Genomic DNA, 26,335 nt, shown 5'->3' on the forward strand with positions numbered 1-26,335 from the left:
ACGCACATGTGCATGTACAGGCACAGGCGCTTACACATACACATGCATAAACACAGAAATGAGGACACACAACACAACACACCACACCTCTCTCTCTCTCTCTCTCAGCAAGGTAGCTCAGTGGATAGAGCGTCTGCCTCACAACCAGAAGGACCGGGGTTCGATTCTCCGGCCGGGTGAAGATAAGTTGGGTTTATCTCTCTCTCAAACTCTCTCAAAGTTTGAGAAAGAGAGATTGAGAGAGTTTGAGAGAGACGAGAGACATGTGTATTTACCTAGCTGTAGTGTGTGTGTGTGCGTGTAATTCACCTCTTGGTCTGCTGCGGGTCTCTCTCGAGACAGCCAGCCGTTCCCCTACGGAAGAGCACAGAGCTCAAGGTACCGATCTTTGGGGGGAACTGAGACCACTCACACACAACACACTGTGACAACGAGGTCACAACTCTTCGCTTTACGTCGTGTACCTGCTCACTGCTAGGTGAACAGGGGCTACATGTGAAAGAAGATAAACCCAACTTACCTTCACCCGGCTGGAGAATCGAACCCTGTGCGTGACGCTGATGGTAAGTAGACGTGACCCGTATGTGTCAAAGCAGTGCGAAACTCGGGGTGGTAAGAATTTAGAACTCTCCGCGAAACTCGTGGATCGCGAAACTTGAGAGGGTACTGTATGTATGTATGTATGTATGTATGTATACAGTACCCTCTTGAGTTTCGCGGAGAGTTCTAAATTCTTACCACCCCGAGTTTCGCGCTGCTTTGACACGTACGGGTCACGTCTACTTACCATCGCCGTCACGCACGCTATCTTTAAAGGTAGTATCACACTGGACGTTTTTCTCCAAACATTGTGGCTATGGCAAGAGAGAGAGAGAGAGAAAGGGTCGTTTTGAAGCCACAGTTGAAGGCAGCTGCCTTACGATTGGCTGACAATTCTGAAAACATGCTTGTGATTTGCTACGAGTCCGATGACTTCATCGGCGACGCTCACCCTATCAGTGGCTTCACTGCCTTAAGGCGGTATCACAATGGCCATTTTCGTCTAACCATTGTGGCTACGGGTAATGCCCGTACGCCCAATCAGGAGCGAGTTCACGGTTATTCGTAAGCTGGTGTCACACAGTGCTTTTTCTTCCCACCGCGTTGGTGCCATCTAGGGCAACCAGCAACTCCAACTTTTCCTGGTGTGCGTCATACACGGCCAAGGTCGGTTGCCCGTATCCACATCCACAACGTAAACAAAGCACTTGCCCTGTATCAACATGGCGTCGTTTGCTAAAGGAAGGGCTGTTGTGGGTTGTGCTGCCATAACCCAAGTTATGGACTTGTTGCTGCAGTTAAATGGAAGGAAGAAACAGTGGTGGGTGTGGCATGCCTGTGGTTCCTCCATTCCAGTTCTCATTGTCACCACTGCATGCGCACGGCCAACCCACCCATCTTGACTCAACCACATAAACACATAGATCGAATAACAACAAACACACACACACCAGACTCATTAGGAACCATTGCAGATGTTTCTGACAAACAGAAAAGAGTTCACCATTTCTTGAGTGTGTTAGAACGTATTTGGTGAGTGGCTCACATGAACCAAACCTCCTAGCTCTGGGCAAGAAGAGAGCAGTCGTCTTTAACACTGCTCTTTTCTTGCCTTTGGGTATGTTTGGTTTGTATGAACCACTCACCAAATAAGTTCAAACACACTTTAGGAAATGGGGAAGCCATTTTTGTTTGTGAGAAACATCTGCCATGGTTCATGATGAGTCTGGTGTGTTCATGCGTGTGTGTGTGTGTCTTTGTTGTTACTCGATCCACGTGTTTATGTGGTCGGAGTCTAGATGGATGGGTTGGTCGCTCATGCGCAATGGTGACAATGAGAACTGGCACAGAGGACCCACAGACACGCCACACCCACAGCAGCTTCTTCCTGCCATTTAACTGATGCAACAAGTCCATAACTTGGGTAATGGCAGCACAAGCTGCAGCAGCCCTTACCTTAGCAGATGACGCCATGTCGATACAGGGCAAGTGCTTTGTTTACATTGTGGATGTGGATACGGGCAACCGACCTGGGCCGTGTGTGACGCACATCCGGAAAAGTTGGATTTGCCGGTTGTCCAAGCTGCCGCCAATGCAGTGGGAAGAAAAAGGCCCAGTGTGACACCAGCTTACGGACAACCGACAACTTGCTCCCAGATGGGAGCACGGGAGTTGCCAGTAGCCACAACAGTTAGAAGAAAACGGCCATTGTGACACTGCCCGAAGGCAACGAGGTTGCTGACTGGGTGAACGCTGGCGATGACATCGTTGGACTCCCAGCGAATCACAAGTGTGTTTCCAGAGCTCAGCCAATTATAAGGCTTCATCTGTGGCTTTAAAATGACCTGTTCTCTCTTCCTGTTTTTTTATATATATATATATATATATATATATATATATATATATATATATATATATATATATATATATATATATATATATATATATATATATATATATATATATATATATATATATATATATATATATATATATATATATATATATATATATATATATATATATATATATATATTTTGTTTTTTTTCCAAAAGGTAGAAAAGATGACTTGGGCACTTTGTTCATGAAGGTGACGATAGTGTTTGGAGCACAAGTCATGTGTCCCGCCCTGGTATGGATTTGGAAGTAATCAATTGTAATAATCAGTACCATGTAAATATTAGAACTGATCAGGAATTAGTCACCAAGTGCCCTGAATGTAAAAATGGTCAGCATTGCACAGTGAATGCCATGCTGTCTTGTATAATATCTTCAGAATTATGTTATGGGAGTAGAGCACCTTCAGAACCAACTTCTTTTTACCTTTTCCAGAGCTGAATCTGAATTCACGTTCTCCCGCTGGATGGAAGTAATATCAACAGCAACGCAGAATTCTTCTCGAAGTTTTGCATCAAGTCATCATGAAAATGAAAATGAGAGCATTAGGCTTTAATTTGAAAGATCAGGTGATTGCTTTCATGTCTTAAGCTTTAACCTACTACTTTACTGAGAAATTTAACATTAAAGCAATAATTATAATAGCCAGTCTTTATTAAGTTGAATTGGACTTGTTTGATACACAAATTTTTGTAATTTGTTAAGTGCTATCTGGTGCACGCCTACTCTGTGAAATAGAAAGTTTATAGGTTCATGCAAAAAATAATTTAAGTATATGAGATGAGCAGCAACCTAAATAATTTTAACTTATAAAAGAAAGCTATAAATTTTTATTACTGAAAGCCTGTTTTATGACTATTTTACAAATAAAAAAATACTAGAATATATTCTAATTAAATTAATCTTTGATGCACATGAATGTATAAAATAGTGTTGGTTGTGTGTTAGTCAACATTTCTCAACATGCTGATATCATGAACCTGCATAGATTGTGTTGCACCATCTTTGCATCTGGGATGCAGTGCAGAAACTCCCTCTAACCAGTCAGTGGTGCTGTCACTAGTTGATGTGCAGCCAATCACAGCTGGCTGCCTGTGCCTTAGCCACCTGAGGGGGAGCACCAACCTCGCCGCCAAAAGATGCACCACTGCCGCAAGGTTCCCTCCCAGGCTGTCACCCAAACCTCCGAGGTGAAGGTCCCCAAATCTTATCTGTAAACAAACTGTCCCTTTAATTTAATGCTACTCACCATTGTCAGCTGATCTGGCCATAGTACTGTAGCTTAATTTTAACATGTCTTTTATACAAAGCCTCACAAATGGGATTTTCTGATATGAAGTAAATGTTTTAGTGTTAATAGCATGTAAATAGTACTGAAGAAAATGTGTAATTTATAGAGTAAAAAAGGCTATATATCATCCCTAAGCAAGTGTTAGTTGCCCCCATAACAATATTGTGTAGTGGGGTAGAGATATATCAACTTTTAATAAAGTCATTTACTTTAAAGAGGTAAGCATATCACTCATTTTACAATAGTCTGATGTGAGAGAAATGTGACAGAATATGCAATTCCCAGTGTTTAGATTACTCTGCTTGGGGCACAGCATTGCTAGCGAAGAACTGGCCTCAACGAGCAACACAATGGAAAGAAAGAAAAAAAGTTCTATATATATATACTGATTTTTTTTTATCATTCATGTACTTTTTCTAAATATTTGCCTTGAGAATATTTTGCATAAGTACATTATGGAAGGTACTGTCATACAAAGTCATGGTGCAACTAAACTTTGCAGAATCTCTTTTATTGGTGGTCGTTTGGCAACATGAAATGGTGACATGACTGTCAGGCATAGGTTGTGTAACTCGTATTTATTTGTTGCTCATTTTTTTGTGTTTAAGAATCTTTGAAGACCTTTTTCATGTTTGATAACCAGGTTTTCACACTTTCCTTAATCTGAATGGTATCTAAAATGTTGTGACTCGGTAGGTTAGAAGTGATCCCCCTCTAATGTATGGTAGTTATCTGTGCCATCTAACATGTGAATTACTTGCACTCTGGGAACAGTTGTCATGCCTAGCACATCTCAGAATTGGTTTGCTGTGTGGAAGAAGAAACCCTTATGACTTTCATGTGAGTTGATGTCAAGAAAATTCTTTGTTGATGTCATTGTTCTTTGATATTTCCTCCTGAAATTTTCTGTACATTTCTAAAGTTGGAGGAAATTTCAAATGTATCTGAGGTAAGAGCAGAACGGTGTTAAACATAATTGTTATCACAAAGAAATATCTATTTATGAGTCGTTTTCAGATTATGAGATAGTGTGTTGAATGTTGGCTCAGAAAATTTATTGTACCTCTCCCATACGAAACCCATTTTGTTTATTCATAGGCGTATCACTGTGCTCAAACATTGTAACCTCTACCATTTATATTTTTTTCTATGATTTACATTGCCTTCATGCTGCCTTACCACCTAAAAATCCTGTATTATTTCAATAAACAATTAGACTGTGCACATGCTTTCATATCCACACAGAATGTTTTAGTATCTAATGGCAGGTCTCAATTTCACTATCTTAAGAACTGATTAAGATTTTCTAGTCTGCAAATTTGTCAAAGCTCTTCCATTTCTGGCTTAAGTCTCTGAATTATGATTGTGGGAGTGTTTCTACAATATTTTAGTAGCTTCAGAAACCTGTGCTTCATTTAGGAAGAAAAGGTGAGGTTTAGAGGAGAGATAAATTTAGAGAAATTTTGAGAAAATGGTGTGTCACATGTCTGTAGTTTGTTGTGGCAAGAAAGAGACTTTGTCTTTATCTACTGAGCTTCTCTTTGGTGAAAATAAGGAAAATGCCTTTGTATATATTCCTCACTGGGAGTGGTTTACTCCCTTTTTGGCAGTGGCCACCTACTTACTCCCTATATATTTCTTAGCAAATGAGTAGGCATGAGTAATATAAGCATACATCTGCATGCATTCACTTACCAATCTAAAGAGAGATGGATGGCATTCAGACCTGACATTCCCAATGGAGAGGGAGGAGGCTGAATGCATACTCTCCCCAGAGCCGTCCTGGCAAGTGCTGTCTGTGCCTTTTTTTCCTCTATTTCCAGGCAGTCTTCTTCCATTTCTTCAGCACTATCTGGCATCAAGCACCCAACTTCCCCTGAAAAGTATTAGCAACCATTAATTACACAGAATTATACAAAAAGACTGAAGTCGATGATACTTTCTATCCACACAGGTGGTCTGTCTTTAAATCTGCAGCAAGCAAATCCAACAGTAATGGCAATAATTAGCAGCTGCACTGGTGATGCATAGAAGTTTATTGCAACGACATGATGTCATCGGCCAACACAAAAGCTTGCTCCATTACTCCCATTCAGGATGCAGCATCAGAGTAAATATCCAAGATATTTTTCTTTAACAGTTTCTCAAAGGAGACTCTTTTTGAGGAGGAACATTACCAATTCATTTCCTCAAATGAGATACTGCAGTGCTAAAAATGAATTAGTTTCCTTATACTGAGGTCACTGAAAGGTGCACAACACTCTCTGAGGAAGTCAAAGTTATTCATTTTACAGAAGCAGCAGTTTAGGGAAAGATAAACTTTCCATTATGGTCCCTCACACGGGTCACTTCTCAGTGGATGATAGCTGCCACTTTTTCGTGGTGAGAAATGGAATGAATGTTTCTTTTATATATTTTTTTTATAGAGGCCACACATGAGCCACCTTTTAGAGGCAGCCACACACAAAAAAAGTGATGATGAGGTCCATTTTACCCCCCACCCCCCACCCCTGTGGCTTGCCAATGGTGCACATGGATGGAACTCATTAATCTAAATGACAGCCAGCACATAGGCCACTTCATGGCAGCAGCGGTGGATTGACTGGCATTGTTGAACGTGCAAGGCTCGGGTCTAGTCAGTTAACAGAATGGCTCTACTAAAACTTATTGTGGGTAAGCGAAATAGAGAAATACCCAGCCCTGTATGACTCTGTTGAAATAATACAGCAACAAGAATGTGAAGGCTATAAAATTGGCCTCTGAGAAGGCTACTACAGAACACAACCTCTGATTTTGCTGTCATTTCTAAATGGAACAGAAGGAACTTAGTTTCCTACAATGCTTCAAAAAATCTTTTTTCTCCACCTGTCAAGTGCGGACCGAGATAATGAAGATGATAAAATTAATAATGATAATAATAATGATCATGATAATAATTATAATAATGATGATTATAATAATAATAGATATACTAATAATGATAGTAATAGTAATAATGATAATGATAATAATAATAATAATAATGATAATAATAACAATAATAATTGATAAGATAACAAAAACACAAACACAACAAGAAATACAAAAAGAAAACTAACAAGATCAACAACAACAACAACAACAAAAAAAAAAAAAGACAAGAGCACCTCCAAGAAGCAGCGAGAGGATAAAAGATTCAGGCCGAGAAATGAAAAAGCGCGGGGCCAGACATCGGTAGGGCTGGCTGCCGGAGCCGACGACTGACACGCTGAAATGAAAGAAGTTTGCGAAATGAAATGCATGAACCAAGGTCGCGTATTATTTTTCCAACTTTCAACTTTTCAGCCGCGGCCTCGATCTTGTGGGGCCTGAGGGACAAGCAGAGCCGGGGCCGAGGTTGTCAGCAGCGCCGGTGTGTGTGTATGTGTGTGTGTGTGTGTGTGTGTGTGGGGGGGGGGGGGGACGGGCGGGAAAGATGCGCGGGGCTGGGACGACGATGAGGGCTGGAGTGATGGTGATGATGATGATGTGGGTGATGATGGTGGTGGTGGTGATGATGATGGTGGTGGTGATGATGGTGGTGGTGGTGGTGATGATGATGATGATGGTGGTGGTAGTGGTGGTGGTGGTGATGATGGTGGTGATGATGATGATGGTGGTGATGATGATAATGGTGGTGATGATGATGATGATGGTGATGATGGTACGTGGTGCGTGGCGGGGTGGGACTACAGTGACGGTAGGAGTGATGGTGATGATGATGGTGATAATGCTGGTAATGGTGATGAGGATGATTATGATGGTGTGTGCGTGTGTGTGTCGATGGTGATTATGGTGATGACGATGATGATGCAGTGTGTGGCAGGTTGGGACTCTAGTAGTGTTAGAGTAAGTGTAAATGTAACTAAATTGTAATGTAATTAATTGAAAGGGAAAATTAAATTAGGGTAATTTCAAATGATTAACATATGAGGCAATTTTCAAGTTTATTGTAATCGTGAAAGGGAGCGCTACAGGAGGAGCGTTGGGCTGCTCGTATAACACTGTCGGATTTGCTAATACTTACACTCGAAGTTGACGAGGATACCTGTTACTCTTAATAAGTTGAAACTATTAACTTTGATAGTAACTTTAAGGGTAAAAGTTAATAGCTCGTGAGGATACGGGCCCAGGCCTTATTTGGTGTTCCGGTGGCAGGCCGTCAGCTAATTGGAAGCAGCCAGCATCAAACCGCCTCCACTCACGGCCTCAGTCCGAGTGCTCGTGTCCCGGCGGCGCGATTCAGTTAATTTTTTCCAAGACCTTCGTACACTGATCGCCGGGTGAAGGTCTTGGAGAGAGGATTCAACGTCGACGTTCAACCCTCTCGACAATCACGCGAGCTGCTTACAGGCTTTATTTCCCATTCCATCATTATTGATTAAATGTTATAAATAAGTGTTTGAATATTTACCAGTCTATTAGGTCAGTTTTTTATGTTTTTGTGTTTTTATTTCTCCTCATTTCTGCTAGTCACAATTTACGGTAAGCATTTCACTTAACCAAAACAATATTTTTTACTTAGGAATTAGGAATTGTAATGATAATTTAATTTGTTTTGCAGTAATTATGATTGTAATGTAATTGCTATATCCAAATGTAATTATGTGTAATAAAAAAGGAGGTAAGTAATTGAATGTTCACGGTGTAATTGTTCCAGCCCTGGCGGGAACTACGTTAACGGCTGAAGTGATGGTGTTGACGATAATGGTGATGGTAATGATGATGATAACGATGATGGTGGTGATAATGATACTAATGATGATTATGATGATGCAAAGTGTGTGGTGAGTCAAGACTATAATGGCGGAAGAAATTATGGTGCTGATGATGGTCATGATACTAACGACGATAATAATGATGCGTGGTGTGTTGGCTGTCATTACAACGCCTATTCATGTCAGTGTGTGGACCTCATTATACACTTGTGTGGCACACTCATCCATAATGCTTGGGCTCCTCTTCCCAAGAACATTAACACATTAAAGAAAAGGAATGCTTCAAATTCTTGTGGCGGCCAAACAAACGCCTGCTAACTCATGCAAGATTTTTGCATATTCCAAGGGCTGAGCGCGCCATTTCGACAGGCTGAGGCGCCACACCATCCACTTCATTACAGGCTCCACTGAAATCTACCGAGAGAAGTGAATATAGAGGACTGAAATGTTACAAGAAAAACATTCACAACATCCTCTTCGGACGCTTACAACGCATATTCAAGCTTTATTGAATCCGAGGAGTCTATATGGGCTTTTCAGCGCAATAAACACGCACTTGACTGACCGCCTCCGGGGAGGAGGGCCAACCTTAGCTCTGCGAGGCCCAGCGTGCCACGTTGGCCCCTCCGTCCGTCAGTATGGTGCGCGGGCGTTATGGAGACGTGAGCGCATCGTAACAATAACAATAACTGTTATGCAGCACGGGCGTTCGTGGTGACACACAGAATGAGGCCGCCACTGCACACACCTTTTCCACTAGTTCTTTGAGCAGGTTGGTGACGGAGTCTCGTAAAGTTGATTTATCCACTACTCTCTTCCCATTCCTCCCCGGATATTGCCGGCGCCTGTGATCACGGTCATGTGGGTGGGCCGAGTTTACCTCCCGCGGCACCGACAACGTGGCGTCGGCGGCGTGTCTGTCCCACCCAACAGACTGGAAACCCCGAGCACAGCACCCACGTCGCCTTGGTCCCACGTAGGTGTCATGGCTGAGATGATGATGGGTGTGGAGAGTGATTAAGTGCAGGAGTGGAACAACAACTTTCCCCTAGCGGGCTGCTGTTTACACCACAGTGCTGGCTCTCACTCACGCGGCTTAATTACCAGCGCGGTTGTAATCAGAAACTTTTTGGAGTAATAGTTAATAAATTACTGTGGTTCTCTGCCTCGGCGGGATGAACATGACAGTAATGAGCCTCGCTGGGTGTGTGCGGTGATGACTAACCCTACATATTCTAGCCTTGCACGAGGCGCCGGCTGGCCAGGTTGGGAGAGGGCGAGTACAGGCCGGCGAGGACGCTGCCCAAGGCTGCCTAATGGAACGGTGGCAGGGTCAGGGTCAAGGTTTTCACGTGGGCGACGCAGGGAAGTCTTGTTGTATCAGGTAAGTGTGAGCAAAAAGGCCAACAAACCCATGTTGCTGCGTCTCCTCTTGGGCAGTTTCCTTTTGTTTCTGATGCAAAGGTTCAGCAATACACACTCAAATATTTCTGAAGATTTACTTTGGAGCAGACGTTTGTCCTGTACTGTTCTTTTCGAACACCTTGGTTACTATATACGAGCAAGTACTTAATATCTACATTATCTGAAGATGCAGTTTTAATAGGCTGCTTCTTTGTTTATTATTCGAAAGTATGTGTATTCTAACAATTATTTGCCCCGAGCTTGTTTCCATCTGTGTAAAAAATAACACGAGGACTAAATGACACTTGAAACCCTTCCCTTGCCACTGTTTAGGACAAGAGCTCACTAATCCTAATACCGAGGACCGAAAAGTCTAAACCTAAAGATTCACTGTCGTGGGCACTGCACGTATAAATGTAGCATCCAGCTTTGGATTGAAATTGAAGTAATAGGTAGCAGTAGATATTATGACTGCAAGTCGGTTCAGAGAAAAATCATTCAGGCTAGGAAGAAAATGTGAGGCTTAGAGGAGGGATGGTGTCCTTCAAAAACGGGAATATGAAGACTGCGAATTTTGATGTATGGTAAAAAAAAAAACAGTAGGTAGGAAGAGCTGTCAACTCACCTCGTTTGGTCGCTGCCTGAAAGGGGGTCTAATCTGGGACATTCCTTCTACCTCCCTTAGACGGGGGCTCGGAGGCAATATTCTGAGCATCTATATATTATTAAGGACAGAAAAATGGAAAGTGTGTGTGTGTGTGTGTGTGTGTGTGTGTGTGTGTGTGTGTGTGTGTGTGTGTGTGTGTGTGTGTGTGTGTGTGTGTGTGTGTGTGTGTGTGTGTGTGTGTGTGTGTGTGTGTGTGTGTGTATGAGAGTTGGGGCGGAGCAACGTGAAGAAAAGTATGTATGAATTCATGAATCTCAAAGAAGCTCTGTCAAAATAGTTTACTCAGAACAAACTTGCATAGGAGAGCAACAGCAGCAAGGGAGGAGGAGGAGGAGCAGGAGGGAGAAAACGATAGAGAGGAGGAAGGTGAGTGTCTTTTTTTATAATTATTATGGGGCAATTGCTCTTAATGCTACCTTACTACTACTACTACTACTACTACTACTACTACTACTACTACTACTACTACTACTACCACTACTGCTAGCACTGTCACTACTACTGCTACTACTACTACTACTACTACTACTACTACTAATGATAATAACAATAATAACAGTAATGAAAAAGTAGTATTGATTTTAAAGACAAATATTTTGTATAAAGGGGTTTTATGATCGAAACTATCTTTTTTTTAATATTCGTCGCTGCTGGGAAAAAAAATGAAGAAAACTCAAATTGGCGAATCTATTTTGGATGCGGCTCAACATGCCTCTTTAAAAGTGCCGGGCTCGTATGAGGGAGATGGATGAAAAAAAAAATAAAAAAAAATAAATGCTGATGTCTGTTTTAGAGTTTAGTGTTAGTGTAGTGCTGAGGTAGTGAACATATTCGTGGTTTGAGCGTAGAGTTTGTCAAAGGATGTCTGCAGATGTTGATCGCTTACTTTAGTTGATCGGCGTGAAGGAATGAAGACGGAACGAAAACGTCGGTCTTGGTGTGAAATGTTGGAGTTTGTCGGCGCAGAACGATAGGGAGAGAGTGCAGGTACTGGTTTTATGAGTTTGTAAGACAGATTGAATGTTAGTTTATTGTTGATGAAGGTGAAGACTTTATAGGGAGAGAGTGCAGGTATTGGTTTTATGAGTTTATATGACAGATTAAATGTTAGCTTATTGTTGATGAAGGTGAAGACTTTATAGGGAGAGAGTGCAGGTATTGGTTTTATGAGTTTATATGACAGATTAAATGTTAGTTTATTGTTGATGAAGGTGAAGACTTTATAGGGAGAGAGTGCAGGTACTGGTTTTATGAGTTTATCAGACAGATTGAATGTTAGTTTATTGTTGATGAAGGTGAAGACTTTATAGGGAGAGAGTGCAGGTATTGGTTTTATGAGTTTATAAGACAGATTGAATGTTAGTTTATTGTTGATGAAGGTGAAGACTGAGGACGAGTTTAATACGTATTATTCGGTATATGAATATATCGGGGATGAGTCTACTGTAATGTGAAAAGATTGATGACGAGTTAATAGTTATTGAAAAACATGAAAAAAAGTGAAAATTAATATATTCTGATTGGTATTATGTTAAAAGTGACGTTGAGTTTAACGTTGCTGGAACATTTAAAAAAGTAAATTTCTCTTCGAAAAGGAATATGAAAAAAGAATGAAGATACCAAGTGCATTGTTTCCGCGAGTTTACCAGCGACGTGAAGCAAATAATGTTAAGACGTTATTTTTCCAAGGGTTGCCAGCACCGCAGAATTATTAAAAAGCGAGGCAGAGGAATAATGGAAAAATGAATATGCTAATCACTTTTCCGAGTTTACCAGCGCGGTGAGATGAGAAATAGAGAAACGACATCGTCTTATCTGAAGACTGTCAGCACCGGAGGATGAAGGAAAATTACGGCAACAGGTGTTCTAAGATTGCAACATTTCTGCTTCGTTCATTGCCAGTCAATTCGAGGAATGCATAGGACGACGAAAAGATTCTTCGTCTCTTTATTACTGAATTTTGTAATGAAAAAGATGTCACTGTTTTCTTAAAAATTACAAGTATAGCTAAAATCAAATAATAAGAGGAATGGTGAATAAATCTAACACATGTATTTAATCTTGTGCTGTTAAGTTATTATTCACAGGACGAGACAGTAATCATAAAGGCATTGGATTTAGAAGGAGGAAAGGAGAAGCACAGATAGAACAACTAACTCTTCACTCCATACACAAGGCCTTCATCTTTCTTTATGGAACTCAATCAGACATACGAGAGATGGAGTTGTCTCTGCGGCATTAAAGCAATTTTGACTTTCTGGTGCGGAAAATGGTGTCGAGAAAACATGCTGCGTGGAGATGAGATTTATGAAGTCTCTCTACTCGGGGGAAAGGACGCGCATGGAGTGTTGGGCAGCACCGTTACTGAGCGATGAGTAAACGAAGCCGAAGAGGAGACCACTCAAGACCACAGGGCAAGCAAGTGGTTAGGAGAGTCGCTGGGCATGAACACGCACCATGGTAGGCGACGTGTGACACCGTAACCCAGTAAGAACAGAGGATGTGAGCGACAGATGACCCGCAGAAAATATCAAAGGGAAAGATATATAATGAAAGAAGAGAGAGGGAGCGATTGAATCACCGTAACCCCGTAAGAACAGAGGATGTGAGCGACAGATGAGCCACAGAAAATATCAGAATGAGAGACGAATGAAAAAAGAGAGAGGGAGCGATTGAATCACCGTAACCCCGTAAGAACAGAGGATGTGAGCGACAGATGAGCCACAGCAAATACCAAAAGGCAAGATACGAATGAAAAAAGAGAGAGGGAGCGATTGAATCCACAGGCTGCAGCGAGGAAAATAAATTAATTCTAGATCCTCGACGGCCTTTGGTGTATCTAAGGCAATATGGAGGCTTTCTCCGATTCCCTTTCAAACGGACGACCAAGATTCAGTTAGGAGGTCGCCAGCCGAGCGCTCTTGACGGAACCCATACCGATGACCGCGGAAATGAAATTACGAGTGGTGGCTCACAGCTTCCCATTCAAGACGCACACAAAAGCTCCGGATGGCCAGGAAATTGAGGCGAAGGGACGGACGACTGAGAGAGATGTGAGCAGTCCCTCCTTCGCAGGACATGCAAAGTGAAGATAGGGATGACGTAAGATGGGGTTTGGGAGTAGCAATCCACCTCCGCGTAAGGCAATTCCGGCACACATACAGTAACCCCCAGACGCGTTCCCTGCCGTCCTGCTGCCTCCTTCCTGCCTCTCACCCCGTACCTGCAGAAGGTGATAAGGCCTGAGGGATCCCTCCACCTCTTTTAAATATGTAATGGGAAAAGGAAGGATACCCGCATTTCAATTTAGCGTGAGAATAGCAGAGCCTTATTGACGGCAGGCAGGGCGCAGGGGATGAATGCCGGGGAAGGAAGGGTGTTAAGGAGGGAAGAAGGAAGGCAAGGGAGAGAGAAGAAAGTGTCGGGAGAGGAAGAAAGGGATTAGGAAAGAGCGACGAGGAAGATGATGAATAAAGGAGATATGAGGAATGGAAGATGGCGAACGAGGATGGAGGAAATGTCTTAGAGAGGATTAGAAAGGAGGAGGAGAGGAGAAGGATGCATGAGGTGGGGAGGACCGGGGATTGGGGGTGGCGGGGGGTTGAGGATGGAAGGTGGGGAGGCGAGAGACCCAGGATGGCGCCCGAGGATGGAGGAAATGTCTTAGAGAGGATTAGAAAGGAGGAAGAGAGGAGGAGAAGGATGCATGGGGTGGGGAGGACCGGGGATTAGGATGGGGGGTTGAGGATGGAAGGTGGGGAGGCGAGAGACCCAGGATGGCGCCCGAGGATGGAGGAAATGTCTTAGAGAGGATTAGAAAGGAGGAAGAGAGGAGGAGAAGGATGCATGGGGTGGGGAGGACCGGGGATTGGGGGGGGGGGGGTTGAGGATGGAAGGAGGGGGGGCGAGAGACCCGGTATTCGATTTTGTCACCTGTTCGCTTGTCATCTTGGCGCAGCGATTAATAACGAGGTGCGGAAGAATTCACTAATTTAATAATCTTCGGTGTCAGCGTGGTGGTGGTGGTGGTGATGGTGGTGGTGGTGGTGATGGTGGTGGTGGTGGTGGTGATGGTGGTGGTGATGGGAGGAGGGATTAATGTCGGAGGCAATTATTTATAGTAAGGGAGGTGATAATTTATTGTGAAGGTGGGCGTGGTGGTGGTGGTGAAGATGAATGTTTTATAGAGCGGTGGTAATATATTGTTCTGAAAATGAAGGTGGTGGTGTTGGTAGTGGTGGTGATGATGGTGGTGGTGGTGGTGATGGTGGTGGTGGTGGTGGTGATGGTGGTGGTGGTGGTGGTGATGGTGGTGGTGGTGGTGGTGATGGGGATGGTGGTGGTGGCGGTGGCGGGGATGGGGGATTGGTGGGTTGTTGTTGTTGGTGATGGTAATGGTAGTGGTGGTAGTGGTGGTGGTGGTGGTGGTGGTGGTAGTGGTGGTGGTGGTGATGGTGGTGGTGGTGGTGATGGTGGTGGTGGCGGGGATGGGGGATTGGTGGGTTGTTGTTGTTGGTGATGGTAATGGTGGTGGTGGTAGTGGTGGTGGTGGTGGTGGTGGTGGTAGTGGTGGTGGTGGTGGTGGTGGTGGTGGTAGTGGTGGTGGTGGTGGTGGTGGTAACGGCGGCGGTGGTGGTGGTGAGAGAGAGAGAGAGAGAGAGAGAGAGAGAGAGAGAGAGAGAGAGAGAGAGAGAGAGAGAGAGAGAGAGAGAGAGAGAGAGAGAGAGAGAGAGAGAGAGAGAGAGAGAGAGAGAGAGAGAGAGAGAGAGAGAGAGAGAGAGAGAGAGAGAGAGAGAGAGAGAGAGAGAGAGAGAGAGAGAGAGAGAGAGAGAGAGAGAGAGAGAGAGAGAGAGAGAGAGAGAGAGAGAGAGAGAGAGAGAGAGAGAGAGAGAGTCATTACGAAAAAAACAAAACAAAGTAAGACAAAGAAATCACAAATAAAAAGAACTCGGACAACGGAATGAAGAAAAAAGAAAAACAAAAAAAGAACGCAATGAAGCAACAAAACAAATAAAAAAAAATACAAAACTTTGCTGAAATGTAAAAGAAAACGAGAAACAAAGTAACAACTGAACCATTAATGAGAAACACAAAAAAAACATAAGATAAAAAAACAAACAAACAAACAAAAACGAAAGAAATACGAGACTCAGGAAGAAAATAGAAGAGCTGAGAGGAGAGAGGGAAGGGAGGGAGAGAGGGAAGGGAGGGAGAGAGAGAGGGAGGGAGAGAGGGAGGGAAGGAGGGAGAGAGGGAGGGAAGGAAGGAGAGAGGGAAGAAGGGAAGGAGAGAGAGGGAGAGAGGGAGGAGGGAGGGAGAGAGAGGAGAGAGGGAGGGAAGGAGGGAGAGAGAGAGGGAAGGAGGGAGAGAGGGAGGGAGGGAGAGAGAGAAGGAAGGAAGGAGAGAGGGAGGGAGGGAGAGAGGGAGGGAAAGAGAGAGAGTGAATGGAGGGAGAGAGAGAGGGAAGGAGAGAGAGAGAGAGGGAAGGAGAGAGAGAGGAAAGGAAAGAGAGAGGCAGGGAGAGAGGGAGGGAAGGAGGGAGAGAGGGAAGGAGAGAGGGAGGGAGGGAGAGAGGGAAGGAAGGAGAGAGGAAGGGAGGGAGGGAGAGGGGCAGCGGGTCGGTGTGTCTTGTTTTTTGGAAGAGGGGAAGAAGAGGAGACGAGAGGGAAGAAAGGAGAGAGAAGAGGGGAGAAGATGGGAATGCGAAGTCCTGTGTCAACAATAAGGAGTGTTCCCCTCTGAGTGGCGGCGGGAAAGAGGAGAGGAGGGGGGAGGGTGGGGTGGGAGGGGAGGGGAGGGGAGGGGAGGGGAGGGAAGAAAGAGGAGTCGGGTAAAATTTGAGGCAGAAAAGGAAGTGGGAAGGTGGAAGGATGAGGAAGAGAAAGAAAAAAAAGGAGAGAGAGAGAGAGAGAGAGAGAGAGAGAGAGAGAGAGAGAGAGAGAGAGAGAGAGAGAGAGAGAGAGAGAGAGAGAGAGAGAGAGAGAGAGAGAGAGAGAGAGAGAGAGAGAGAGAGAGAGAGAGAGAGAGAGAGAGAGAGAGAGAGAATTATTATTATTACTATTATTATTATTATTATTATTATTATTGTTATTATTATTATTAGCAGAGTCAGTAGTAGTGGAAGTATTAGTAATAGTAGTAGAAGTATTAGTTGTAGAATTATTATTATTATTATTATTATTATTATTATTATTATTATTATTATTATTATTATTATTATTATTATTATTATTATTATTATTATCATGAGGTAGTAGTACAAAAGTAGTAGTGTATATCGCCTTGAAACAGCATCAAAAGCAGTAAGTATTATTCAAAGTAGCAGCAGCACCGCCACCACCACACCCAGCCTCACTAACACCACAAACAACAGGAGCAGGAGCCGTGCAGAGAGTAGCAGTAAGCGTGGCAGTAAGATGGGCGGCAGTGAGCGAGTGGTTAGAACGTAGACAGGGTGACCGCAGGGCTCCAATAACGTCCAGGTCCTGCTGAAGGCTGATATAACGAGCAGCAACCAAATGACGAATACTATCCACACGGTGTCCATCATTACAAAACCTTGCCTTGAGCGACATTTGTTAAAGGGGGCATCGGGATGAAGCAGAATAAATAAGAAAGGGGATCTTAAAAAAACTGTCATTGCAAATCTAACTCTAGCAGACAACGGGAAGGGGAAGGAAAAGAGGAGATGAGAGAGGAGAGGAAAGTGAAGTGAAGGGATGCGATGGATAGGAAAGGGAGGGGAGGGTATAGAAGGGAAGGAGGAGATGAAAAGTATTATCGGCATCTTCTACCTCTTAAATTCCGCCGCAATGTTGCCTCTCTTTCTATCTTCTATCGATATTTCCACGCTGACTGCTCTTCTGAACTTGCTAACTGCATGCCTTCCCCCCTCCCGCGGCCCCGCTGCACACGGCTTTCTACTCATGCTCATCCCTATACTGTCCAAACCCCTTATGCAAGAGTTAACCAGCATCTTCACTCTTTCATCCCTCACGCTGGTAAACCCTGGAACAATCTTCCTTCATCTGTATTTCCTCCTGCCTACGACTTTAACTTTTTCAAGAGGAGGGTATCAGGACACCTCTCCTCCCGAAACTGACCTCTCTTTCGGCCACCTCTTTTGATTATTTTTTGTAGGAGCAGCGAGTTGCGGGCTTTTTTTTATTATTGTTTCCTTTTTTGTGTTCCCTTGAGCTGTCTCCTTTGTTGTAAGAAAAAAAATAGAAGGGATGGAGATGAAAAGTACTATGGGTAGCGTAAGCAGTAGCAGCATTAGAGCGGGGGTTGTCAGTCTTCGTGAGGCCTACCCTTCCCCGCGCCAGGAGTCAGGCACACGGGAGGGGGCGGAGCACGGAGGCGCGATGGAGGCCGCCCGTGCCCCGCCATCCAGCATACAAGCGTGTGTGGCACTCTTTTATCTGCCTTACACAGCCTTTGTTAGTGCGCGTACACACACACACACACACACACACACACACGGACGGACGTGATGGTCAACACACACGATGGATGAAGGAAGATTGGGGAGTGAGAGAATGGACGAAGAGGAGGAAGAGGAGGAGGAGGAGGAGGAGAGGAGAGGAGAGGAGAGGAGAGGAGAGGAGAGGAGAGAGAGAGAGAGAGAGAGAGAGAGAGAGAGAGAGAGAGAGAGAGAGAGAGAGAGAGAGAGAGAGAGAGAGAGAGAGAGAGAGAGAGAGAGAGAGAGAGAGAGAGAGAGAGAGAGACCTATTAACTTGTCCAACAACAAACAAACATCACGGGGAGGGGAGGAAAGAAGAGGGAGATAAGGGAAGGAGGAAGAAGGGAAGAGAAGGAGAGAAGAGAAGAAGAGAACAGGTGAATGGAGAACAGAGAACACCAGCACAGAATAGAGGAGATACGAGAGATTTCCAGTTAAAGAAGGGCAAAGGAAGGAGAAGGAGAGGGAAAGTGGGGGAGAGGAAGAGAGAAGGAGGAGGAAGAGAAAGAGAGGGAGAGGGAGAGGGAGGGGGAGTGTTTCGGTGTCAATAACGTAGCATAAGTGAGCTGTGTGCTAGGTTCCCGCGGCGTGTGTTGAAGAGGTGGGCAAGGGAAGGGAAGGGAAGGGAAGGGAAGAGGGAAAGGAAGACAGATGGAAGACAGGGGGAAGACAAAGGGAATGGAGAGGGAAACGAAAGAGAATTAAGAGGGGATGGACAAAGAGAAAAGGAATGAGAAGGGAAGGGAATGGAATTGGAGGTGATGAAAGAAGGGGAAAGGAAGGAGTAGGGAAAGGAAACGATAGATACTGGGGAAAGGGAAGAACTTTGAAGGTGATGGGAAGGGAAAGGAAGAGAGATGGAAGACAAGGGGAAGACAAAGGAAATAGAGAGGGAAACGAAAGAGAATTAAGAGGAGATGAAAGAAGAGAAAAAGGAAAAAAAAAAAGGAAAGGGAAGCGATGGATAGGGAAGGGAATGGAATTGTAGGTGATGAGAGAAGAAGGGGAGAGGAAAGAGTAGGGAAGGAAAGGGAAATGTAGGGAATAGAAGAGAAAAGGAAACAGAAGGAAAGGAAAGCGATAGATAGGGAAGGGAATGGAATTGTAGGTGATGAGAGAAGAAGGGGAGAGGAAAGAGTAGGGAAGGAAAGGGAAATGTAGGGAATAGAAGAGAAAAGGAAACAGAAGGAAAGGAAAGCGATAGAAAGGGAATAGACTGGAGGTGACAGCAGAGAAGAGGAAGGAGAAGGGATGGGAAGGGATGCGATGGATAGGGAAGGAAAGGGAAATGGAGGGGATAGAAGAGAATAGAAAACAGAAGGAAAGGAAAGCGATAGAAAGGGAAGGGAGCTGAAGTTGATGGCAGGGAAGAGGAAAGAGAAGGGATGGGAAGGGAGGCGATGTGTATGGAAGGGAAGGGAGAGTATGGAAGAGAAGGAGAATGTGGGAGGAGAGAGTGACCGAGGAGGAAGGTAGACAGCAAGAAGCTACGGCCATTATCAATTATTAGGCTTGTTTCACTTTGTAGCTTATCCATATTTTATTCCTCCATTGCCTCCTCCATCAACACTCTCTCATCCATCTCCTTCTCCTCCTCTTCCTCTTCCTCTTCCTCCTTTACCTAAACAACAATCTCATCCACATGTACACCCTCTCAAACTTCCTCCTCTTCCTCCTCCTTCTCTTCCTTTTCCTGTTCCTCCTCCTATTCTTTCTCTTCCTCTTCCTCTTTCCCTTCATTCTACTTTTCCTCCCTTCCTCCTCCTCCTCCTACTTTTCCTCTCCTTCCTCCTCCTTTTCCTCCTCCTTATTCTCTTTCACCTCCTCCTCCTCCTCTTCCTCTTCCTCCTCTCTTTCCGCCTCCTCTTCCTCTTCCTTCTCTTTCAATGGTAGTTTGGCAAAGGGGAAGGAGGGAAGGGAGGGAAGAGAGGAGAGGTCAAATTGAATCTATTTGTTATATTTAATCCTGGGTCACTATGTTATTGGTTCACGAGGCCTTTCTATCGCTCTGCCCCAACCACCACCACTACCACCACCACCACTACTGACAATATCAATAACAACAACAACACCAGACCGCTACAAGCTTAATTGAAACCGAATGCATATAGTTAATGATCTCTCTCTCTGTGCTTGTCTTTTCCTTTCTCTTTCTGTCTTTCTCTATATAAATCTCCTCTTCTCTCTTCTCCTCTTTTCTTCTCTTTTCCTCTCCTTTCTTCTCTCTTCTCTTCTCCTCCCCACTCTTTCCCTCCCCATCTCTTTTCTCTCTCTCTCTCATCATGCACGTTGACACTGATAATTTCAAAGTCCATCAAACGCGCTCAGGGTAAAACAACGTTGATCCCTGTGCAAGTAGACCGGCAAGGGTAAACACGGCGATCAATGAGTGCGCGATAACTCAGCAGTATTGTAATCAGTCTGAACGATCATTTCCCGGCACGCAGCAACACGGGAGCGAACGGAGGCTTGAGTGGCGCCGAGTTTCATACATCGCAGGCTCTCCTTTAAGAAGCAAAGCGCCACGCTGCTCTTTAACAAGGTAGAGTTACTCCTCGGTGAAAGCCGTTCAGCGCCTCCAGGCTGTTCACGCCCGCCAGGCCGACGAGGGATTGCAGTCTTTATATATATTTTTTGGTGGGGGAGGAATATACGCAGTCTGTAAAATAAATGGAGGGGATCAAAAGCTATAAGACGCCACTCCATGAAGAAAACTATGAACACCTCCCCCGGAAAAGTAAGAGCCAATTTGTTTTATGAAGCGAACCAATATTGGCTGAAGGTCTTTATTACGGGAAGGTGGGAAGCCTGATCTCCATAACAAATCTCATAAGGGCACAGTGTCAAAACAAGTCACCTCCTTCCGGAAAACTTCGACCTTTTGGGCTTGTAATCGTTCCGGAACATTAACCCCTTGACTGCGGATTTCCTGCAAGAAGACATCACCAAGCTACAGGAGTGGATCAAAAAGTGTCTGGTACAATTCAATGAAACAAAATGTGAAGTCCTGCACCTTGGGAGGGGATATCCAGCACACCAATACCACATGGGAAAATCTCCACTATCCACCTCAGAGCCAGAGAAAGACCTGGGAGCATATGTTACCAGGCTACCAGTGAAGGGATATCCAGCATACCAATACCACATGGGAAACACTCCACGATCCACCACAGAGGCAGAGAAAGACCTGGGACTATATGTTACCAGGCTACCAGTGAAGGGATATCCAGCATACCAATACCACATGGGAAACACTCCACTATCTACCACAGAGCCAGAGAAAGACCTGGGAGCATATGTTACCAGGTTACCAGTGAAGGCGAAATCCGTGCCAATCGCAGCGGACGGGTTAAAGGGCCTGACCAAAGTTAAGAACACGACGTTTGGAAGGTGTGTTTATAAAGATATGGTGTCTTTTTACTTTGACGATGACGAGTGTAGACGATGAACAAATTTTTTTTTTTACGTCTACGCCTATAGCGCCGGTAGGCTTGCTTGAGGGGCCTGGATGGTGTTTGGCCCCAACCCGTCATGGCGTAGGCAAGTGTTTATAGTAGCGCCATCTTCTCTTGATACTGATATGCAAACACAACACATAATATACGTTACTATTCTCCTTCCTCTACTCCCAAACAAGAGAACTGCGCTCATTCATGCAAGTTATTATTACTGCGAACAAACACGTCAACGCAAAGAAGAGCGCATTTTCCTTCCTCTCTTGGGCTGTTTGAGGACAAGGGAATGTTGTTCGCCTTGCTGTTATTGATGACGACACAAGGAAATAACCAACGCAGAGATAGATGATCGGGGCGCGCGCTCCTTGGACGAGAAATAATGCAAAATTTATGTTTGGATGTTGAAGTGTAGCCATAAGGACTTCAATAAATACTCTCTCTCTCTCTCTCTGCCTGTCTGTCTTTCTCACGGTTTGTCAAGTTTGTCCACAGCCCCCTCCCCCCCTCCTCCCCTCCCCCCCCATGTTATCTTGCTGCACCCCCTCCCCTTCCTCCCCTACTGGGCCATTATCTGCCTGTCGACCCCAACTCTCACGTTATCAGTGTGTGTGTGTGTGTGTGTGTGTGTGTGTGTGTGTGTGTGTGTGTGTGTGTGTGTGTGTGTTCGCCCCCCTAAACACTTTCATTCTCTCTCTCTCTCCCCCCTCAAGAGAACTTCAGGGTCAGAGGGCCATTCTAGTTGGAGTCCTCGCGAAATATATTCCTCTATTGTGGTCTCTGATATATACTTTTTCTTCTCCTCCTCTCTCTCTCCTCTCTTTCCTTCATCCTTCACTCAATCCCTCCTTCCCTCCGTACTCTCTCTCTCTCTCTTTCTCTAGTCTTTCCTGCTTCATCCCTTCTCCTCCTCTTCCTCTCTTTCGTTCCTCTTTCATTCAATCCTTCCTTCCCCTCGTACTCTCTCTAGTCTTCCTGCATCCCTTCTCCTCCTCTCTCTCTTTCGTTCCTCTTCATTCAATCCTTCCTTCCCTCTCTCTCTCTCTTCCATCCCTCCCTTCTCCCTATCCTACTTTCCTTCCTTCCTCCTTCTCTTCCTACTCTCTCCCCCTCTTCCATCCCTCCCTTCTCCCTATCCTACTTTCCTTCCTTCCTCCTTCTCTTCCTACTCTCTCCCCCTCTTCCATCCCTCCCTTCTCCCTATCCTTCTTTCCTTCCTTCCTCACTCAATCCCTCCTTCCCTCCGTACTCTCTCCTTCCATCTCTCCTTCTATCCTCCTCTTCTTCCTAGTTTTCGTCCCCATCCCTGAGTTCATTCCTCCTCCTCCTCTTCTGGTGTCTGTTTTTCCTATGTATTCCTATGTATTCCTCCTCCTCCTCCTCCTCCATCCTCTCGTCCCGATTTACGTTTATCGGCACTCGCAGCATCCGATTTACGCCACTCTGAGGACTCCGTTTTCCACCGTTTATGCGATAAGATGAATCACTGGTAGGGGGCAAGGAGGGCGGGCGAGAGGAAGGAGGAAAGGGTGTGATTCTCTCTCTCTCTCTCTCTCTCTCTCTCTCTCTCTCTCTCTCTCTCTCTCTGCCTTGGAGGAGGAAGGGAACAAGGAGGAAAATGAGGAGGTAGGAGGAAACAGCGCGGATGAAAAATGTTGGAGGAAGGAAGAATCGAATAAAGAGTTGAACTAAAGGAGGAGGAGGAGGAAGAGGAGGAGGAGGAGGAGGAGGAACACAAAGGAACACAAAGGAAGAACAAACAACAGCAGACCTGCTGGGGGGGGGGGGGGGGTAAGAAATGAGGGGCCGACAGAAGGATTAATGTGAGGGGAGTGAGGGAGAGGAGGAGGAGGAGGAGGAGAGGAGGAGGAGGAGAGGAGGAGGAGGAGAGGAGGAGGAGGAGGAAGGAAAAGGGAATACGAGTAAGTCTGAAAAGTTCACATTTAAAGATACTGATCACATAAGATACCTCTCTCTCTCTCTCTCTCTCTCACCAGCATCACCATTCATTTTTAACTTCACCACCACCACCACCACCATCACCACCACTACACCAGTCTCCCTTTCTCCCATCACCATCACCTCCCAAACCAATTCCACATCACCACCACCATCACCACCACCATCACCACCACCACACCAGTCTCCCTTTCTCCCATCACCATCACCTCCCAAACCAATTCCACATCACCACCACCATCACCACCACCATCACCACCACTACACCAGTCTCCCTTTCTCCCATCACCATCACCTCCCAAACCAATTCCACATCACCACCACCACCACCACCACCTCCACCACCTCCACAATAATTCCATACCCACACAACCCTCTCCCCCCCCATCTCCACTATTCACTTGTTCCCTTTTATCACCAGTACCATCACCAATACCTTCTCTTGACCTTTCTCTATCCTAAAAATATACAACAGCCATCTTTCAACACTTCATATCAAGTGGTTAAAAATGACATAAAACACCACTGTAAAAACTCTACTCTTTACACTAGTGCTATGTCATCTTTGTGGTTAAAAGTAACGTTTAATATTACTATAGAACTCCTCTTCCTAGCTGAGCATCCCCCCCACACTACATCAAACATCACCACCCAGTCACCACACCAACCGTACACCTACTGAACTACACCACTAAACATCACTACTACTGTATCTGCTTGCCCCAACATCGCAAACTCCATCACCAACATCGAATCCAATCACTCTCACCCCCTTGCAGCTTTCCCTCCACTACATAGCTCCTCATCATTAACTACTCATTATCAACACCCACACCATCACGCATCACCACTACGATATCAAGAGCTTACCAGACACTATCACTAATACCTTATCCAATCACCATCACTATCAATAAAGCTTCCTCACCACTCCGTTATCCCTTTCCATCGTCTTTTAACTACCCCATCATCCCCACTCCACACCACCCATCCCATGCTTGTCCCAGCCTCTCAAACACCTAGTCCAATCACCACCACTATCACCACAACGTCCTAACCACTACGTTATCTCTTTCCATCGCCTTTTAAGTACCCCATCATCCCCACTCCACACCACCCATCCATACCAGTCGTTATCCATGCTTGTCCCAGCCTCACAAACACCTACTCCAATCACCACTACGTTATGCCTTTTATTGTTACCTACCTCGTCCTCAACACCCACCCACAAAACCCCTTACATATCTTTCTCTTAATACTAAACATCACCACTACTATATATATCTGCCAGTACCCAACCTCGCAATCACCGTCACCAATATACCTTTTCAAATCACTCGTCACTACCTCACGCCCTTCCAATGTCAACTATACCTCATCCTTAACACCCACACCACTCCGTATACCTTTCCAACTTCGTCACAACACATCACCTGTACTACACCTGACCACCCCCCCCCCCTACCACACACACACACTGCTATCACTCTCCTCCATCGTCTTCAACTGCCCCGCCACAGTTACTCCCATCTCCACCGCCGGCCGCCTCCTGCGTTGATCTAAAGAGGACCTAATGTTCTCGTTCTCGACCGCCGCGTCATCAGCTGCGTGGAGAGTGAGGGGGAGGTGAGGGCGGAGGGGAAAAAGAGGTAAGGGAAGCAGAGAGGGAGAGAGGAGAAGTTAAGGAAGGTGGAGAGGGGGAGTGAGGGGGAAGATAGAGGGTGAGGGGAAAGGGGGGGCTGGGAGAGACGGGGGAGGGGGTTGGGAATATAGATGAAGGTCTGAGGAGAAGAGGAGAGAACCTTTAAGAAGCCTCCTCCTCCCCTCACTCACTCCTCCTCACATCTTCGTTGGCAGGGATAAGAGAGACGTGGTAGTGCTGGTGACGAGGAGGAGGAGGAGGAGGAGGAGGAGGAGGAGGAGTAGGACGAGGAGGAGGAGGAGGAAGAAGGGAGAAAGAAAGCAGGAAGGGGGGCTGGTGCTGGTGGTGTTGAGGAGGAGAAGGAGGAGAAGGAGGACGAGGAGGAGGAGGAGGAGGAGGAGGAAGGGAGAAGAAAGCAGGAAGGGGGATTGGTGCTGGTGAGGAGGAGGGGGAGGAGGACGAGGAGGAGGAGGAGGAGGAAGGGAGAAGAAAGCAGGGAGGGGGGTTGGTGCTGGTGGTGAGGAGGAGGAGGAGGAGGAGGAGGAGGAAGGGAGAGAGAAAGCAGGAGGGGGGGACTGTTGCTTCGATAGGTGACTACACTATTCAGGTTAGCTTGACGGATAAGCTCCTCCCCCTCCCCTCCTTCGATGCTCACCCCAGCCCTAGTTCACGTGATGGATAGACCTGCCTTCCTCCTCACCCTTACTCGCCCATTGATGGAGGTGAAGGGTGGCTTGAGAGGCTGGGAGGGGAGGATGGTGCTGCATGTGGGCGGTGATCGCTGTGGCTGGATGCAAGATGAAGTGAAGCGAGCTGAGGATGGTCGGGGTTATCTGTGACGTCAATAAACACTGATGGCTTAACGCAACACGAGAAGGAGCGGACTGGGGGGTTACTATGTCAAGCTAAGGATTTTTTTTTCTTGTGGTGACTAAGAAAAGAAAACTCCAAAGCCAGCTGAAAACGAGTGCATTTCAAGAGATTAGAAGAAAACTTACAAAACCCGCCGTCCCAAACTCCATCAGGCTAAAAAAGAATAAAAAGACCATCGCGTTTCGTATACATTTTTTCCTTTCTCTTTCGGCGGCCTCACCGCTGCATATTCACTTTATTCTTTCGATAGTGTCCAGTTACATTTTTCCCCTCGCACATGTTCACGGAAAACCCGGCACTGCTAAACCCCGCGCTGTGTGGGGAGGAGGGAAGTGTTGTGGCGCTAAGGCGTCCTCGGACTCGTCCCGGAGGAGAGGCGACGAAAGTTGAGCACCGACAGACACAGACAAGCA

At 45.5% G+C, this 26,335-nt stretch overlaps 1 protein-coding gene and 1 long non-coding RNA gene across 4 annotated transcripts in view; one reads left to right on the forward strand and one right to left on the reverse strand.

Annotated features, from left to right (window-relative positions):
- LOC126981086 (FERM, ARHGEF and pleckstrin domain-containing protein 1-like) overlaps positions 1-4,949 on the forward strand; it is a 265,700-nt gene extending 260,751 nt beyond the window's left edge. For all 3 annotated transcript variants that reach the window (XM_050831776.1, XM_050831778.1, XM_050831777.1), the window contains one exon: positions 2,872-4,949. In XM_050831776.1, the coding sequence (XP_050687733.1) occupies positions 2,872-2,992 (121 nt within the window). In that variant the 3' untranslated portion in view covers positions 2,993-4,949. The remainder of the gene's footprint in view (positions 1-2,871) is intronic.
- A 481-nt stretch (positions 4,950-5,430) lies between these two features.
- Positions 5,431-26,335, reverse strand: part of LOC126981094 (uncharacterized) — a 57,234-nt gene continuing 36,329 nt past the window's right edge. The window contains exons 2-3 of the long non-coding RNA XR_007733735.1: positions 6,874-6,974; positions 5,431-5,603 (exon numbers count right to left, since the gene is read on the reverse strand). This is a non-coding gene — a long non-coding RNA (uncharacterized LOC126981094). The remainder of the gene's footprint in view (positions 5,604-6,873; positions 6,975-26,335) is intronic.

Source organism: Eriocheir sinensis, chromosome 46, assembly GCF_024679095.1.
Source record: "Eriocheir sinensis breed Jianghai 21 chromosome 46, ASM2467909v1, whole genome shotgun sequence".
NCBI lineage: Eukaryota > Metazoa > Arthropoda > Malacostraca > Decapoda > Varunidae > Eriocheir > Eriocheir sinensis.